General features: G+C 36.6%; 3 protein-coding genes, 1 non-coding gene and 1 pseudogene across 4 annotated transcripts; 3 read left to right on the top strand and 2 right to left on the bottom strand.

The window, feature by feature from the left end:
- Nucleotides 1-165: 165 nt before the first annotated feature.
- On the top strand, nt 166-687 carry LOC129925340 (histone H3). Its single transcript, XM_056025041.1, has one exon. The coding sequence runs from the start codon at nt 216-218 to the stop codon at nt 624-626; it is 411 nt and encodes a 136-aa protein (XP_055881016.1). The 5' UTR covers nt 166-215; the 3' UTR covers nt 627-687.
- A 568-nt stretch (nt 688-1,255) lies between these two features.
- LOC106058714 (histone H4) lies at nt 1,256-1,664 on the top strand. The gene has a single exon (NM_001311305.1). It carries the CDS (start codon nt 1,287-1,289, stop codon nt 1,596-1,598), a length of 312 nt encoding a protein of 103 aa, NP_001298234.1. The 5' UTR covers nt 1,256-1,286; the 3' UTR covers nt 1,599-1,664.
- Nucleotides 1,665-2,032: 368 nt separating this feature from the next.
- On the bottom strand, nt 2,033-2,151 carry LOC129925391 (5S ribosomal RNA). Its single transcript, XR_008777159.1, has one exon. It is a non-coding gene; the product is annotated as a 5S ribosomal RNA (ribosomal RNA).
- Nucleotides 2,152-2,693: 542 nt separating this feature from the next.
- LOC129925353 (histone H2B, gonadal-like) lies at nt 2,694-3,189 on the bottom strand. The gene has a single exon (XM_056025056.1). It carries the CDS (start codon nt 3,186-3,188, stop codon nt 2,820-2,822), a length of 369 nt encoding a protein of 122 aa, XP_055881031.1. The 5' UTR covers nt 3,189; the 3' UTR covers nt 2,694-2,819.
- A 12,612-nt stretch (nt 3,190-15,801) lies between these two features.
- LOC129925211 (histone H2A-like) lies at nt 15,802-16,314 on the top strand (annotated as a pseudogene).
- The last annotated feature ends 2,243 nt before the right edge of the window (nt 16,315-18,557 follow it).

Here is an 18,557-nt window from a genome sequence, read left to right as displayed (position 1 = left end):
AAAAGTTCTTACTATCAGTACCGCGGCGATATAGTTTGTTTTCGAGACGCAGCGAGCCGCGTTCAGAATGTAACGTCCAATCAAGAAACGATGTTCACGGATAGACCAATCGTTGTGCACAGGTCTAAATCTGCGCTGACGCTGCCCTATATAAGCTTGACTCGGTCGCGCGCTGAGACATTCTTGATCTCAATCAAGTCGCTCGAAACTTCGCAATGGCTAGAACCAAGCAAACCGCTCGTAAATCCACTGGTGGTAAGGCACCACGTAAACAGCTGGCCACAAAGGCTGCAAGGAAATCAGCACCAGCTACCGGAGGTGTTAAGAAGCCCCATCGTTACAGGCCCGGCACTGTCGCCCTGAGAGAAATCCGTCGTTACCAGAAGAGCACTGAGCTTCTGATCCGCAAACTGCCATTCCAACGTTTGGTCCGTGAGATCGCTCAAGATTTCAAGACTGACCTGCGCTTCCAGAGCTCTGCAGTTATGGCTCTCCAAGAGGCTAGCGAGGCTTACCTTGTCGGTCTCTTTGAAGATACCAACTTGTGTGCCATCCACGCCAAGCGTGTCACAATCATGCCCAAAGACATCCAGCTTGCCAGACGTATTCGTGGTGAGCGTGCTTAAACAAACTCCTCCCTCTTTGCCCCAAACCAGCTATCAACGGTCCTTTTTAGGACCAACACATATTCCTAAATTAGCTTTTGAGTTGACGTTATATAATTTATTGCCACCACCGTAGCTATAATATGTATACATTTTGCATGAGTGGTAAAAGAAAAAAAAAACAAAAACGTACACATACCGTTGTTGGCGTTGTATATTTTTTTGCTGCCCCTCTATGGCATTTCCTTCTAATAGACCCATATATCTATTTATTAAAAGTTACAATGTTTTATTAGAGACAAAACAAAATTAAACTTGTTGGTGTTTTGCAACAAGATACGAATAACATTATATTGAAAACTACGTTTGATGGGTATAAATCGTTGAGAAAGAACTCTTCCTATTCGGGTGGGAGTGGGAGAACTATTTTTGTTGTTGTTTGGATGAGAGGGAGGGAGGGGAAAGGTAGAGTAGTTCTTTGGTACGGTAGTGATTCATTCGTGAATGTAAGCGCCCTGAAGCTACAACCTGATTGGTTCCCATTAGTGGACTGTAGTGCGAGGAGTAACCAATGACAATCGACGTCCGCCACGTTGAGTGAGCCAAGCGCGTCGTCAGTATAAATAGAAGTGTGCCCGCGTCGTTCAGTCAGTCGATTCGGTAAAAATCTTCTACATCAACATGTCTGGACGTGGTAAAGGTGGAAAGGGCTTAGGCAAAGGAGGCGCCAAGCGTCACCGCAAAGTATTGCGTGATAACATCCAGGGTATCACTAAGCCTGCCATCCGTCGTCTTGCTCGCAGAGGTGGTGTCAAACGTATCTCTGGTCTGATCTATGAAGAAACCAGAGGTGTCCTAAAGGTTTTCCTTGAAAATGTCATCAGGGATGCCGTCACCTACACTGAGCATGCCAAGAGGAAGACTGTCACTGCTATGGATGTGGTCTACGCATTGAAACGCCAAGGACGTACCCTGTACGGCTTTGGTGGTTAAACCATCTCGAACGCTGCATCTCACACCTCTCAAGAAAACACCGGCCCTTATCAGGGCCATCCCAAATTTTCACGAATAAGCTTGAGTCAAATGCATGTATAATGCCAACCTTATGACACAGCCAAATAATTATTTTTAATTTATTTCTATTAGCTCGCTCTGTACTTTTCCTACATGTGTTTAGCCCATTTGTTTTAATTATACATCAACGTTGATTTTGCAAAAAGTTATTAGATCTTCAATAGCAGTAGTATAAATTAAGTATGCTATTCCTAGTGATTTAATTCACAGCCGTTATTATTATTATTATTATTATTAAAGCTATACAATTACTCGGCTTGATTTTAGAAAACAAAATAGCCCTAATCTTAAAAATAAGAAGTAAAAGAAAATGCGGCATAATATGTAGAAAATGATAAATAATTAAAAAAAAAAGTCTACAACACGTGGTGTTCCCAAGCGGTCACCCATCTAAGTACTAACCACGCCCGACGTTGCTTGACTTCGGTGATCGGACGAGAACCGGTATTTTCAACGTGGTATGGCCGTAGACACATTCTGGGAGATTCGGTATGTATATATAGTTATTTTTTTTTTTATACTTTTTGTTTGTTTCGGTGTTATTGTGCAAGGTTGAGTGATAAGTTAATATTGATGGCCTACCAGAAAATTCAAAGTAAACACTCTTTCTTTTCCAACCCAACTGCTGTATATATATATATATATATTTTCAACCTCTCCGCTTTCTCTCAGCACATTTTTTTTTTTTTTTTTGGGTCTATTTTAAGCGTTCGCTTTCTGATTGGGCGTACTCGGCGCGGTCGTCTGCTATTGCTACTAGATTAAAAAAAAAAAAAGAATTACCGCCAAGCTCTCGCTATTGTGAACGTGAAGAGGAATGACTGGCGTAATGTTATGTGTTGTGTTCTTCTATCCTTTGTCATGTATGTACAATTTATAAACGTTTAGTATTACTCTAGTATTATTTTTCTTTCCTATCACTAACAAAAGTAATTCGTCCCGCTATTTATTACAATAAAGGACATATTTTGCACGCTTGTTTTATTGATGCAATAATTCATAATAACCAGTCAGAAAGAATACAACAAACTAGTCTCATTTAGATTGTGCATTACTCAAGCATAATTGTGAAGTAATTGGAGGCCCTAAAAAGGGCCGTTGTGTGGGGAGGGAAAAAAAAAGGGTGGATGGGAGGCTGCTTTATTTGCTGGTGGTGTACTTGGTGACTGCCTTGGTACCCTCACTGACAGCGTGCTTGGCCAGCTCACCAGGAAGTAGGAGACGGACGGCAGTCTGAATCTCCCTAGATGTGATGGTGCTGCGTTTGTTGTAGTGAGCCAAACGGCTAGCCTCGGCTGAGATGCGCTCAAAGATGTCATTCACAAAAGAGTTCATGATTGACATGGCCTTTGAGGAGATACTAGTGTCAGGGTGCACTTGTTTCAACACTTTGTAAATGTAGATGCTGTAGCTTTCCTTTCTCCTCCTCTTCTTCTTCTTATCGCCGGTGCGTACGGCTTTAGCCTTGCCGGCTTTCTTGGCTCCCTTTGACGATACTTTGGGTGGCATGGTTTTCTTTTTTTTTTTTTTAATTCTTTTTTTTTTTTTTTTTTTTTTTTTTTTTATTTATTTTTTTTTTTAAAAAAAAAGGTGCATATTTTATTAGTAAGCGTACAAATTAAGTAGTTACATTTTAAAGTACAATGATTGCAAAACATAGCAATGCATATAGTTACATTTAGGTTGTCATAATATTTTAATGTTTTAAATTGCTTTGTATATGGCGTTTTTTTTTCCAATAGCATATAATGAATATTTTTGAAATTTAAGGTCTTAAAATATATGTGGTGAAAATGTCAACAATAGGTAATTAAATAGAAACAATCAAAGAGTGAAAGTAGAAACTTAAATGATATTAAAACATTTTAAACATCGTAGTCACATTTTTATTCCACTTTGTCTACATTGCTTATGGTTGTTTCCTTTGTGCTTTGCTACATTACCCCAGTTCTTTATATTAACTTCTATCAAACGTGCATACACATCTATGGTGTACACACTTATGCGAACATAGGCATTTAAACTTTTATATTGTTTCTTTTGTTGTCTCCCTTTTAAAGACAATTTTTGATTTCCTCCCTTGAGATTTGGAAAACTACTTCCTCATCATCAAGGTGGAAATCCTGTCTGCTAGAGTCAGTATATCGGGAGTTTCTGTTCAGAAACAATTTCTCTGTGGCTGGGACCAATTAGAGTCGTTCTGAAAGTTATTTTATATGTATCTGTTTATCTCTATATATATGTATATATATATATATACTTTTTTTTTTTGAATATTTTCCCCCTTCTTCTTTTTTTTTTCCCCCTTTTTAAATTTTTCCTCTTCCCCTCTTAAATATATTATTTCTCTGTAGACTGCACAAGCATGCGCAATATTGACAATGGTAGTGGAGAATTTTTTTTTTTTTTTTTTTACAACTTTTGACAATGAAACTAAATACTAATTTAGTAACAATTTGATCTAGAAGCTTGTTGAGATATGAAGTTATGTTGATGCTCAATATTAGAAAAACAGAAGTAAAATAATATATGTACACACTGTAAACGTCTGCAAGGTAGTAAGAAATAATATATTTGTATGTAGACTGCACAGGTATGCACAATACGGATAGTGGTGGTATTTTTTCAATATTCGTAAAGAAGTCACTATGGACATAATTGCTAAAAAGTACAAATTTATACAAAGAATTGTTTGCTTAGATATCATGTGGTCATGCCTGATTCTCGATACAGTAACAACAGAAGAAAAACAATGTTTACATAAAACGTAAAGGTCTGCCCTTGTTCTTGATTTCTTGGAGTTACTCTTTTCTTTCCCTTTTCTTGGGTTTTCACGTGTTCGCTCCTGGTTCCTCATTGTTTTTTCCGTTCCTTGACTAGACGGCCTAATGATATGATTCTCTGTTTTAATCGAATGAGATCTCTCGTTTTCTCCTGCCTAACTCGCTCGTCTTTGTAGATCAAAACTTTGGTTAAAGTCTTTACAGTCACAAGGTCAAGGCGTGGCCTTCGTGATTGTGTACTGTCTTGAATTGTCTTAACTCTTGTCAATTTTAAGGGGCGATCACTGTTTTTTTTTTTATTTGGAGTACTAGCTTTTTTAATGATATGGTTACAGGGTCTTTAAACATATAAAAAGGATCATTTAGGATATATATCTATACACACGCATACACACTCGCATACACATATTCATATATATATTCCCTTTTCTTTAAGTTAATGGACAATCTTGGTATTTTTATGTAGCGCTATATTGTTTCACTTTGCGTTCAATAATTTTCTTAAAAATGTGATATAATAATACTTTTGAATATTGTTTATTATGGTAGACAATTTGTAAGTAGGTATTCCAGATAAGGTTTCTATATTCTGATAAAATAATTACATTGATGTCTCTTAGTTTTTTATTTATGGCTTTAGGTACTTTGTTAAAGAAAATAGCAGTATTTACATTTGCACAGGTTTGACTGTTTGCGTCAATAATATCTTCTAAAGTTTTTTTTGCTTCCTCAACCAGCTCACATTCACTAAATAAGTGTTTCTCTGGGTTTTGGTTTTCTTTTTTACAAATTGCACAGTTATATTTGGACCCTGTTGTAGTTGAGAGTCTTCCTTTTATTGGGGTCATCCCGAAGAGTAATCTGTAGGCTACTTCTCGTGCTTTGGGTGTTATGTATTTGTTGTGTAAATGCGTCAATGTGTCTGTCCAGTTGGTTGGTTTAACCCCTAACTCCCTGACCCACTTTATTCTAGCTTCTAGGTTTTCTTTCAACTTGTCTCTGAGTATAGTGTATATTGTTTTTGAGTCGTGGTGTGTTATGTTTTCATTGCTGGGTAGGTGTCTTGTGAGTGATCTATAGAATGGATGTGTATGGTTACCAAAATGATGGGGTGTGTTGTTTTGAATGGGGAGTAATTTGTTTAGTCTAAGTCCAAAATAATATAATACTAAGGGGAAGTTATTGGGAGACCTTACTACTTTCCCTACAAATTTTATTCTAAGCGTTTTGATTTTTGTGTGAATGTCTTGTAAGCCTATCCCTCCTTCTTTTTTGTCTTGTATGAGTGTTGTGTGTTTTATGTTCCTTATTGTGTTTTTTAAAATAAAATTTCTGATAGTGGTATTGATGTTGTTTATGAAATTAGGAGGAGGTTCTACTATATTTGCTAAGTAGATTATCTTCGGGATGACCAAGTTGTTTATTAATATAGCTCTCCCAAATATGGTTGTCGCCATGTACTGAAACATTCTAATCACGTTCTTTGTGTGGGCCAGAATCTCCGCCCACTGTTCACGGCAATAGTGTGCTGGGTTGCTAGTCCACACGATGCCACATACTTTTATTTCTTTCTGTATTTTAAGGTTAAAGGGAATGTTGGGGGGGATTTCCCACCTACCTAGTCCCATAATTGAGGATTTAATAATGTTTATTTTGGACCCGCTCGCCCTCCCAAATAATGTAAATTTCTCTATAATTTTAGCTATGTCTTTTTCTGAGGTGGGGAAAAGGGTGGTATCGTCGGCATAAGCCTTAATTTTTACTACGGGGGTTGTACCGGGGATTTTTATTCCTAAAATTTCTTTGTCTAACCTAATATTCTCTAACAGGGGTTCTAGGCAAAGGGTGTATAAAAAGGGGGATAGGGGACAACCTTGCCTAACAGATCTTCTAATAGAAATCTTGGTGCTTAGTGTTTGATTTATTATTAGTTGACTTGTGGCATCGGTGTAGACTAGCTTTATGTATGTTATCAAAGTCTTGTCTATGTCAGTCTTGTCTAGTATTTTGAATAAATAGTCATGGTCAATTCTGTCGAAAGCTTTTTCTTGATCAATGGACATGAGGGCTGCTTTGAAATCTTTGTCTTTACAGTAATATATGATGTCTCGTAGAAAGTGGTTCAGTTCGTCTATATTTTTTTCCGGGTTGCTACAGTACTGGTCTTGTCCTAGTAGGTGGGGTATAAGGGGCCTAACTCTTAAAAAAATCATTTTGGTCAGCAGTTTATAGTCAGCATTTAAAAGGGAAATGGGTCTAAAGTCACTAGGTGTTGTGTTGTTTTCAGTTTTTTTTGGTAATAGTGTGATGTATGCAAGATTAAAGTCTGCAGGCGTCTGTCCTGTTTCTAACATATCATTGTATAGTCTTAGTAGTAGGGGTCCTATTTGGGAGAAAAAGGTTTTATAGAATTCATATGTCAAACCGTCTGGGCCAGGGGATTTGTTATTTTGTGTTGTGTCTAAAGCAGCCCTCAGCTCCTCTAATGTAAAGGGTCTATTTGTCTTTTGTTTTTCTGATGGAGGTAATGTTTTACAGTGTTTTAGAAGTATGTTTTGTGCGTCTGTATCTGTTTGTTCTTCATTATACATGTTGACGAAGTGTTTTGTAAAAATTTCTATAATTTTGTCACTCTCCTGTATTTTGTTTCCTTCTTTGTCTGTTATGTTGTTTATTATTCTATTTTGTTGTGTATTTTGTTCTAGCGCCAAGTATAATTTATTAGGCCCTTCTGACATTTGGGTGTTTTTGCATCTGATTTCGGCTCCTCTATATTTGTGTTTGTATCATGGGCGTAGCCAGGATTTTTTTTCGGGGAGGGTTTGGGGGGGGATCCCGACCCCCCCCGACCCCCCCCCCCCCGCGAAAAAAAATTATATATATATATATGTGTGTGTGTACATAATTAATCTTTATTACATTCTGACCCTTTCGGAAGACGTTTATTGTAGACTCCCCGCCCTTGCTAGCAAGGGGGTCTGGGGGAGTTCGCAGCGCTCCCCCAGCGCGGGGCGAAGCCCCGCCGCCGAGCACTATTTCTGGTATTGAAAGCCAACAAAATGCATATTCTGAGGTATCTACAGTGCATTATCTTGCTATTAAAAAGTTTTATTTCAAAAACCTAATGTGCTATTCTTACTGACTTAGACCCTCTCGCGCCGTTCGGCGCATTTTCCGGCAAGCTGTTTCCGCAACTCTTATTTTGCGTAATTCATTTTTTCGGAAAACATGTCCCGCAAAACCTCATGGGACGCTCTGTCACAACATTACTAAGGATTCGACTCCCAGTTCAGCATATGATTTCTTTGATTTAGACCTGATCTCTATGACTGACTCCTAAAATCTGTCTTAGCCATCTTTGTTAAGACACATTTAATGATTTTCAATTTCGGCAGAAGACTATTCACACTTAATTAATGGAGCCCAAGCCACTGGTAGAAATTTGTAACCTTTCTTGACTACGCTCTTGGAATTACATGCCTGTATTTCGCTTTAGATTTTATATCGAAGAGGAAAGTTTTTTCGTCAAATCATCTGTTGAGGGGTTTTAAACTAAAAAATCTCTGGGTTTTTTTTTGTTTTGTTTTTAATTCAAAACCCCATTTAGCTACGATCATAGAATTTGTAGTTTGCTTTAAAATAATATTGAAGAAAGAGGTTTTCAACTCTAAACGCTCTGTAGGGGAATTTTAAACTCAAAACCATCTGGAGGGGTTTTAAACTTTAAAGAAAAAGCCATCTGGAGGAGGGGGATTTAAACTCAAAACCCCTTTGGCTACGCTCATAGATTTTATAGTGTGTAACTTGCTTTTTTTTTATATTGAAGAGGTACTTTTTAGCTTCAAACCCCAACTGGAAGGGGGAGGGGGGTTAAACTCAAAACCCCTTTGGCTACGCTCATAGAATATTGAGTGTGTAATTTGCTTTTTTTATATTGAAGATGGGGTTATCGTAAATTTTGGATGGGGTTTTAAAATCAAAATCTTCCTCAACTGTGCTGTTGGAATTTGGGGATTGTTGTTTGCATTTTTGTGTTTTGTTTTATAGAAGAGGGGGATTTAACTGCAAAAACCTCTGGTAGGGGGTTTAAAATTCAAAACCCCCTGTAGGGGGTTTTAAACTCAAAGCCCCCTGGTAGAGGGATTTGTATCTCAAAACCCCCTGATAGGGGTTTTTAAAATCTCAAAACCCCCTGGTAGGGGGATTTAAACTCAAAACCCCCTGGTAGAGGGTTTTTAACTCAAAACTGCCTCGGCTGTGCTGTGGTAAGTGATGATTTAGTATTAAAATCTCACCTAAAATAAACAAAATGAAAGCAAAAATCAGTCACTTAATTACGCCCCCCCCCCCCTGCGGGGGGGGGATTTCATTTCGGGGGGGGGGGGGGTTTGAACCCCAAGAACCCCCCCCTGGCTACGCCCATGGTTTGTATAACTCTTCAAGTTGTGTGGTTAGGTCTGTTTTTTCAATTTCATCCTGCGTTTGAGTAAGCAGATTTTTTATTCTGTTTTCTTCATTAACCCTCTTTGTTTGTTTGATTCTTGCTAAAATTTTGAATTGTTGTTTGATGGAATTTTTAATTATTGTCCACGTCTTGGTTAATTTGTATTCGTTTTCTATGTCTTGTGTTGTTGCTAGCAGGAGTTGGTTTATTACTCTTTGGATTAGTGGGTCTTCCAAAAGGTTGTTGTTTAATTTCCAATGGGATTCTTTTGTTTTTTTTCTTTTTATTATTTTTTTTCCAAGTTCCAAAAGTACAGCTTTATGGTCGGAGTAATGTAGGGTTTCTCCTAAATGTGTCACACTAAGTATGTTGGTGTCCGTGGGTGCGTAAAAACGGTCAATTCTGGTTTCAACCTGGTAGGATCTGTGTCTTAATGTAGTTTCCTTGCCATTCGGTTCTAATTTCCTATAAGCATCTACCAGGTGGAAATAGTTTACTATTTCTCCCATGTAGTTGTGTGTTTCTGCTACCGGCTGAGAGGGTGGATATTGTGTGTGTGTGTATTGTTTGTCTAACTGTGCCTCTATAAAGTTAAAATCCCCTCCTATTATTAGTTGTTCTCCTATGTTTATGGTTTGTAGTGTGTCATTGAGGTTTTGGAAAAACTCACGTTTTTCTCTCCCTCTCTGAGCGGGTGCGTAGATATTGACTAGTGTGTATTTCTGTTCTTGTGAAACTACTCTAAGTATTACTACCCTCCCATTGTTGTCGTTGTGAGTGTGTGTGATTTTGTATCTATCGGATGTTTGTAAGATGGCTACCCCCTTATAGTCTCTGCCTAAGCTAAAATAACCTCCCATGAATCCCAAGTGTGTTGTAGTTTGTTTTGCTTGATATGTGGTAGAAGTATTTGTTTCTTGAAGGAAAATAAAATCCGGTTTATATTTTCTAGCGAGATGTACTATGTATTTATGTTTATTATTTAAGCTACGGATGTTAAGAGTTAAGATTTTAATGTCTGCCATGAATACGTGATGATGTGTTGTGTGTATATGAGTGTGGGTGTGTATGAATGTTTGTGATCATTTTATAAAATGTTTTTCATTAACCTGTTTTGTTGTTTATTTACTGTATGGATGTGGGGCTTCCCCCCTCGTCTATTATTAATTTAGTCATGGCATTTTTTTTTTTTTTTTTTTTTTCTTTTTTTTTTTTTTTATAGGAAACCTCAGTTTTTTAGCTTTTGACTTCAGTTGTCTAGCTTAGTACATCCTAGGAATCCTTGGGCTTTTGCCTCTTTTCTTTGCCTCTTTTTTGGGCGTTGCCTCTTTTTCGGCCTCTTGGCCTCTTTATTGGGCTTCTTTTTTTTTTTTTTTTTTTTTTTTTTCAAAGAAAACACACAAAACATCATTCTAAATTAATAATAACACAAGGAAAATTTCATAAAAAAAAGGCATTTTTATCAAAGTCATATTCCAGGATTTTCAGTATGATCGCGGAGTAGGCTGCAGCGAAGATCTATAAAATGGTGACAGCAAGGGGTCCAGAAAATGATAACAGCAGAGGTCCAATAAAATGATGACAGCAAAGGTCCAGAAAAAGGTTACAGCAAAGGTCCAGAAAAGGGTGACAGCAACGGTCCATAAAATGATGACAGCAAATGTCCAGAAATTGGTGAAAAAAAAACATTCACAAAAATTTTTGAAAATGTTCCTTAAAATAGGTATTGCCAAACTATATATATATATTTTTTTTTTAGAATTATGAGTTATTAGCATTTATTTTTATTTATATTATTTTTGCAACAATTTTTCCTTAAGAACCTAAGACAAAGGACCTCCATCCTTTGTCCTTATGAATTTTCTGGGGTCTGCTAGAGTTACAAAAATGTACATATAATGAAGCAATTTGGTTTCTAATAAAGTACAGAGCTCAAAGTAAGTATGTGTATGAAGAGCTTAAAAAATTATTTCATTTTGGCATGTACCTCATTTTGAGATTAAATTTATTTTTATTATTATTTATTGTAATAGTGTTGTTTTTTTTGTTTCTGTTTTATTTTTTTTAACAATTTAGTAGTCCATTTGGTCCATTTTCATGAAATCCTGTTCTGTTTGGGTTGTCCTGAAAATTTATTAATTTGGTCAAAGGGATGTGACCAAAAGAAATTTCCACCTTGCATCTTCCAGTCCTAATTGTCTTTCTTGTTGAAAAATAAGAAATTAATAAATAGTTTATAGGTAATTTTTAGTAATTATAATCTTAAAGCAAATAAATGATGTATTAAATACATACACATGCAAATTTTTAATAGGTATTACTCATACAAACACACACACCCATACATTCAACCTTATTTTCCTCATTGTTTAAACAGACTTTATAAATTGATAATTTATGATACAAATGGCATCTACCAATTCATTGATAGAAAATAAAGAATTCCTTGAAAAAAAAAAAAAAAAAAAAAAAAAAAAAAAAAAAAAAATTAAATTCCTTAATTTAATATATAACATATGTACATACAATGGGTCAATGTAAAATTACATTTGGGGTTAGCCTTTATAGTGTTCAATTTTAAAATCAACTATATTTCTATATATTGTGTCCAAATCATTAGGGTTAAAAATGACATTATGATACACAGCTTTGAGTCTACTGTTTCATACTAAGTTTCTGTATTCTGATACAATTATTAAGTTGAAATTATGTATCATCTTGTGTTTAGTTTTAGGTAACTTATTTAAGAGAATAGATAAATTAATATTCACATTGGTTTCACAATTTCCTTCTAATAAATCTCTTACAGTATTTCTAACATTACTAAATAAAGAACATTCTAGATATAAATGCTTTTCATTGTCACCATTAACAGATTGACAAAATTTACAATATTTTACACCAGGTTTTTTCTTTGAAAATGGAGTCATCCCAAAGATAAGTCTGTAAGATATTTCCTTAGCTTTTGTTGCAATGTGTTTGTTATGAAGGTTAGTAAAAGTGTCTTTAAAATCTGTTATATTTAAATCTTTTCCCCATTTAATCCTAATAGCTAAATTTTCTTGTAACTGTTTTTTTAATGTTGTGTATATTTCTTTATATTTATTGTGTATTAAAGGTTCATTGCCAGAAAGAGTTCTTGAGATGGATCTGTAAAAGGGATGTAAGTTTGTGCCAAAATAGTGTGGAGTGTTGTTTTGTATTGGAATTAAATTGCTTAATCTCAAACCATAATAGTATATTGTAAGGGGGAAATCATTTGGATTCTTAACTACTTGACCTATGAATTTTAATCTGAGTGCACATATTTTAGTTTTGATGTCTTGTAAATTGATCCCCCCATCCTCTTTATTTTGAATGATTGTAGTATGTTTGATGTTTTTAAGAGTGTTTTTGAAGATGAAACTTCTAATTATGTTGTTTAATTGAAATATGTATTTTGTAGGGGGTTCTATAATATTGGCTAAATAGACTATCTTTGGGATGACCAAATTGTTTATAAGGATGGCTCTACCAAAAATAGTAGAACCTGTGTGCTTGTACATGTTAACTATATTGGATGCCTTAATAATAATATTTTTCCACTGATCTTCACAGAAGAAAAAAGGGTTACTATTGTATTCTATACCACATATTTTGATTTTATTTACAAGTTTAAAAGAATATTTTTCCTTAAATGTCCACTTCCCTACACCCATTATTGAGGATTTATTTATATTAATTTTAGAACCACTGGCATGGCCAAAAATTGTAAACTTTTTAACTATGTTATTAATATCATTTTCAGAGGAGGGAAAAAATGTTGTGTCGTCGGCATAAGCCTTAACTTTGACTACCGGGATGGGTCCTGGGATTTTTGTTCCTTTGATAGATGGGTCAGACCTAATAGATTCTAGAAAGGGTTCTAGACAAAGGATGTATAAAAATGGGGATAAGGGACAGCCCTGTCTAACAGATCTTTGAATTGGGAAGGATTGGCTTAAGGAATGGTTGATTATTAGTCTACTGTTAGCATTGGCGTAAATTAGTTTAATAAATTTTATTAAAAAAGAGCTGATTTTACATTTTTCTAATACTTTAAAGAGATAATTATGGCTGACTCTATCAAAAGCTTTCTCTTGATCTACAGATAACAAGGAAACGCTAGAGTTTTTTTCATGACTGTACATGATAAAATCTCGAATGAAATGTGTCATTCCATCAATACTCCTGTCGGGGTGGGTGCAGTATTGGTCTTGTCCTACGAGTTGGGGAATGAAGGGTTTAAGGCGTTTAAAAATCATTTTTGTCAGCAGTTTATAGTCTGTATTGAGTAGTGAGATGGGCCTGTAGTCACTTGGAGAACTGTTATCTGTTGTTTTTTTGGCTAATAGTGTAATATATGCCTCGTTGAAATTTTTTGGAAGTTGTCCTGTTTTAAACGCGTCACTATACAGTCGCAGTAGTAGAGGGCTTATTAAAGGAAAAAAAGTCTTATAGAACTCAAATGTCAGACCGTCCGGTCCGGGAGATTTATTGTTTTGTGTCGAGTCTAGTGCTGTTTGGAGTTCGTCTAGAGTAAATGGAGTCCCCAAAAGTTCTTCGTCGGTCTGCTTCAACTGTTTACAATATTTTAGAAAACATTCTTGAGCCTCCTTGTTTATAGGTTCCATCTGGTAGATATTTGTAAAATGACTTATGAAGACATCTTTAATTTTGTCTTCGTCTTCAACTTTGGAGCCATGTCTATCAAGAACACTTGTTATGCATTTACTAGACTGAACATTTTGTTCAATCGACAAGAAAAGTTTGTTTGGGCCTTCTTGACTTAAGTAGTTCCTACATCTAACTTCTGCTCCTTTGTAGATGTAGTTATTTAATTCTTCCAACTTTAATGAGGCTTGAGTTCTATCTATTTCGTCTTCAGCGTGTAATAGTGTGTGCTTCAGTTTCTCTAGTTCTTGTTTTCTACGTGTCTGTACTAGTGTTGATATGACCTGACATTGTTGTTTTATTGAATTTTTTACCAGTGACCATGTTGTTGTTAGGTTAAAATTTGGATTGTTTGTATCCTGTAAGCAAGACTTGAATGTGTTTGAGATTAATTCTATAAAAAGAGGTATTTCTAGAAGAGAATTATTAAATTTCCAATGACTAGTTTTCCTTTTCTTTTTTTTACTTTCCTTACTTATCGTAACTATTATTGCCTTATGGTCTGAATATTCCAGAGACTCTTCCAAATGAGCTACCTTACTTATATGGTACTCCGTTGGTACGTAAATTCTGTCTAGTCTGGAAGTTACGGGATAAGCTTTATTCACCGAAGTAGTGTCCTGACCTGTGGGATTTACACTCCTATACGAATCAAGTAATTGGAATTCACTCTCAATGTCTTTCAAGAAATTATTAATGGTAGTGTACATCTGTGAAGGAAGATTCACCGTTGTTGTGTACTGCTTGTCTAGTGTCGACGTGATGTAATTAAAATCCCCTCCTAAAATTAAACTATCCCCTCTGTATGTATCGTGTAGTTTTTCACTCAAATATTCAAAAAATTCCCGTTTTTCTCGCTGGTGCATAGATGTTAGCGTGTAAATGTTTCATTTCTTGTTTCTACTTTTATGATGACTACTCTCCCTTTATTGTCACTATACCTGTGGACTATTTTAAACCTATCTGACACCTGAAAAATGGCTACCCCCCTGCAACTGCTACCATAACTAAAACACCCTTCCTTAAAACCCATATCTGTTGTGTATGTGTGTGCTTTGTGTTCTGTACCCAAATTTGTCTCTCTTGTAAAAAAATAAAGTCTGGTTTGTACTTTCTTGATAAGTGAACTACATATTTTTGTTTGTTTGTGAGTCCGTGAATGTTGAGAGACAAAACCGTGATGTCTTCCATGATTATATATTTGAATGGGTTTGTTTGTAACTAAGGTGCATGTGTGTTTTTGTGAAAATTGAATTGATATTGGATTCCTGTAGGAAAATTAAGTCCGGTTTGCGTGATTTAGTTGAGTGAACTATGAATTTTTGTTTATTTTTCAGACTTCGAATGTTAAGTGAAAGAGGCGTAATGTCTGCCATGATTGTGTGTTGGTGGGTTATTGCGTTGTGTGTGTGTCTGACACTGTGCGTGTGTGTGCCTACTATTTAAAAGTAGCTCATGTGTTAGGCGGTGTGTCAGGGTCTTCCCCCTCATCAATTACTAGAGGTGCAGGAGAGCTGGGGATATCTTCCGAATCCTCCATTTCCTCTCCCGTTCTCCCCCTTTCCCTTCTCACTTCAGAGCCTTCCCCCTGGTCATCTGAGGTAGAGTACAGAGAAAGAGTTCTTTTTCTGGTTTTTTTTTTTTTTTTTTTTTAGGATACCTCAGCTTTTTAGCTTTTGACTTCAGTTGTCGAGCTGTTTACATCCTAGGAATCCTTGGGCCTTTGCCTCTTTTCTTTGCCTCTTTTTTGGGCATTGCCTCTTTTTTGGGCTATTGGCCTCTTTATTGGGCTTTTTTTTTTTTTTTTTTTTTTTTTTTAATAAAAAAAAAGGTGCATATTTTATTAGTAAGCGTACAAATTAAGTATTTACATTTTAAAGTACAATGATTGCAAAACATAGCAATGCATATAGTTACATTTAGATATGGCGTTATTTTTTCCAATAGCATATAATGAATATTTTTTTATTTAGTTTCTGTTTGTTTTAGTTGGAGAGTCATGGCATGGTTTTCGATCTGTGCGTGATACACTAAACTGAGTGGGACTGACGAAGCGGTCGCTTTATATACGAAACGGCGTGGAAATCGGGCGAGTACGCGACAGAGTACGAGCGCGTTGGACCAATCGGAGCGCTGCTTTCTCACTAACCGAAAGTCCGCTCGATTTCGTATAAAATGGGTCGAGCGGCGCGCTGATGTCTCACTCGCATATTTCTGTGTGCGCTTGTTTCATCTCTACCTACACAATAAGAAAATGTCCGGACGCGGTAAAGGAGGCAAAGTTAAAGACAAGTCCAAGTCTCGTTCATCCAGGGCTGGACTTCAGTTTCCAGTCGGTCGTATCCATCGTCTGTTGAAAGGGGAACTATGCTGAGCGTGTTGGTGCCGGCGCCCCTGTTTACCTCGGCTGCAGTGCTCGAGTATTTGGCTGCCGAAGTTCTCGAGTTGGCTGGCAACGCTGCCAGAGACAACAAGAAGACAAGAATCATTCCCCGTCACCTCCAGCTGGCCATCAGAAACGACGAGGAGTTGAACAAACTTCTGTCTGGCGTCACCATCGCTCAGGGTGGTGTCTTGCCCAACATCCAAGCCGTACTTCTGCCCAAGAAGTCTCAAAAGACACCAGGTGGCAAGGCATAAATCGTCATTCAACACCACTCCCACCCAAGTCACCCCAACAACACACTGTCCTTTTCAGGACAACCTCCACATATTTCAAAATTAGCTTTGACGTTCACAAACAAACGAGCTGTTACATTTGTTTATTTTATCTGTAGTTAGACATTATTATTTACATATGCAGGTCGCAACTGAGTTTGCACTGCGCTCACCCATTGCCATAATTGTTTCCCAATTATTATTTCGCATTACTATTATGCTTACACATTTTTTTTAAAAAAATTATCTGTACGCATTAACTCTTACACATTGGCTATAAGGCAGATGTTTCATTCGTTAATTACTTAGTTCGTTTAATCAAGTCACTTACTTAGATGTTGATGAATAAAAATTAATTAATTTAAGATAATAAGGCTTGGCTACTAATAGCGAATCTGTACTTCTATGCTGCGTTTCAAACTGTGACATTACATTAAGAAACTAATAATACATTTATGCACAAGAAAAGAAACACCATCAGTTTTGTTTTGGTTTTTAATATCTAACTTTCAAAAAAAAAAAAAAGGAAAAAATCCCCCACCACACATTTTTTTTGGTGTTTAGTTGATTATTAAAAAAAACACACACATACACACAAATAAATTAATATCGATAATCAACAACTTAAAATGTGGGGGAAAAAAATCACAGAATTAAAATTGGCGCAAACTTCAATCAATGCAAACTAAAACTAGGCCAACCGAGTACAGAACGAATGTACCAATCAGAACGAGGAGCCTCTAGAGATAAACCAATGAATGATGAATGGAGAAAAGAATACAACAAGTTGGCCTCAATAAAGTGAACGTGGTGATAATGTTTTTCTTTTTCCTGTAAATAACATCACTGATTCGTCTAAACATTTAAAGTTATAAAATGCTGATTTCTAAACTGTGATATTATATTATCGGCTACTTTATTAAATAAATTGGATTGTAGGTATTGTTTAGCCATCCTAACTCTTAAGCGTGCATTTATATATACATATATTTTTTTTATTTCAAAAACGGCTCTAACGATTTTCTTTAAAATTTCACGGTATGTGCATAATAGTGAGAAAAAAATTCTCAACTCATTGGCCACATCGAGAAATCTCGAGGTCGACCGTTATATCGGTTTGAAAATGGCTCATTATCGAAAAATTAATTTTGGCTAGTTTTATGAATGAAATTTCTACATGACGTCAATGTGGAAAAACTGGTTACGTGGTGTGCTTTTGGACGCCTCCAAGCGAGAATGTGGCGAAATAAACCGCTCAGCCTGTCTACAAAAATCAGTGTCAACAAGTGATTCTCTCAACCCCTCTATGTGGATCTGAGACATGAGTACTTTATAGAAAGCAACTAAGACTTCTTGAACGACTTCACCAAAGACCGCAATTCAAACAGCGATATTCTTGCAAAACGGTATGAACTTCTTATAATCCGACAGTCGCGCTTTGCAGGGCACTTATTCCGTATGGGGGACGAACATATTTTTGGCAATCTTTTTTTTTTAATAAGCTGAAAGGTTGTCGGAGTAACAGGGATGCCTCACAATAGAATACTAGAATACTTTAGAATACTAACGCGATGTTTTTAAGTCTCTTAGAAAAAAATGCGCGATTTTACTTTGTTACTAGGTGCACGTTTTACACTATAACGTAGAGATTTTGCATCACTTGATGATTCTTACTAAAGCCATAATAATAAGGCTTGTCTTCGAGTCCGAAGATTAGTGAAGAGTGCAGTATTTCCCGTGGCTGCGCAGCCCCATCTGTGACCTACATATTTTGCCACAACAAGGCAAGGCAAGCATGACTATTGTCCGCAGGTGGTCGATTTAGATTTTCTTTTCGCCGTCTGCGTTTGTCCTCGGCAGCAGATTTTCTTTTGGTTTCAAATGTGTATCCCGTGGCCTTCGTGAGTGACCTCCAGCTGTCTCGTTCGGAGGCCGCATACAACCAGGTGCTCTCTTCTATGTCAGCCAAGGAAAGGTGACGCCTAAGCTGGTCTTTAAAGCGTTTCCGTGGGGCGCCTCTGTTACGTCGAACACCCTTTAGCTCACCAAAAAAAGACTGTCTTTGGCATACGTTCTTCTCCCATACGGGATACGTGCCCTACCCAGGGCAACTGTCTGACCATAAGAAGTCCCTCTATACTGTCCATACCGGCGTTGGCAAGGACATCGCTGTTTGTAGTGCGGTCATGCCACCATATGTCCATGATGGAGCCCAAGCATCTTTGGTGAAAGCACTCAAGAAGTCTAAGTTGTTTTCTGTAAAGTGTCCATGTCGCAGAGCCATAATGAATATATTAATTG

This window comes from Biomphalaria glabrata, chromosome 3 (genome assembly GCF_947242115.1).
Source record: "Biomphalaria glabrata chromosome 3, xgBioGlab47.1, whole genome shotgun sequence".
Classification (NCBI taxonomy): Eukaryota; Metazoa; Mollusca; class Gastropoda; family Planorbidae; genus Biomphalaria; species Biomphalaria glabrata.
The sequence above is the reverse complement of the archived record's forward strand: the minus strand, read 5'-3'. Positions and strand labels throughout refer to the sequence as shown.

Excerpts from the sequence above, each read along its gene's own strand:
- LOC129925353 (XM_056025056.1), bottom strand. The coding sequence starts at position 3,188 with ATGCCACCCAAAGTATCGTCAAAGGGAGCCAAGAAAGCCGGCAAGGCT.
- LOC129925340 (XM_056025041.1), top strand. The coding sequence starts at position 216 with ATGGCTAGAACCAAGCAAACCGCTCGTAAATCCACTGGTGGTAAGGCA.
- LOC106058714 (NM_001311305.1), top strand. The coding sequence starts at position 1,287 with ATGTCTGGACGTGGTAAAGGTGGAAAGGGCTTAGGCAAAGGAGGCGCC.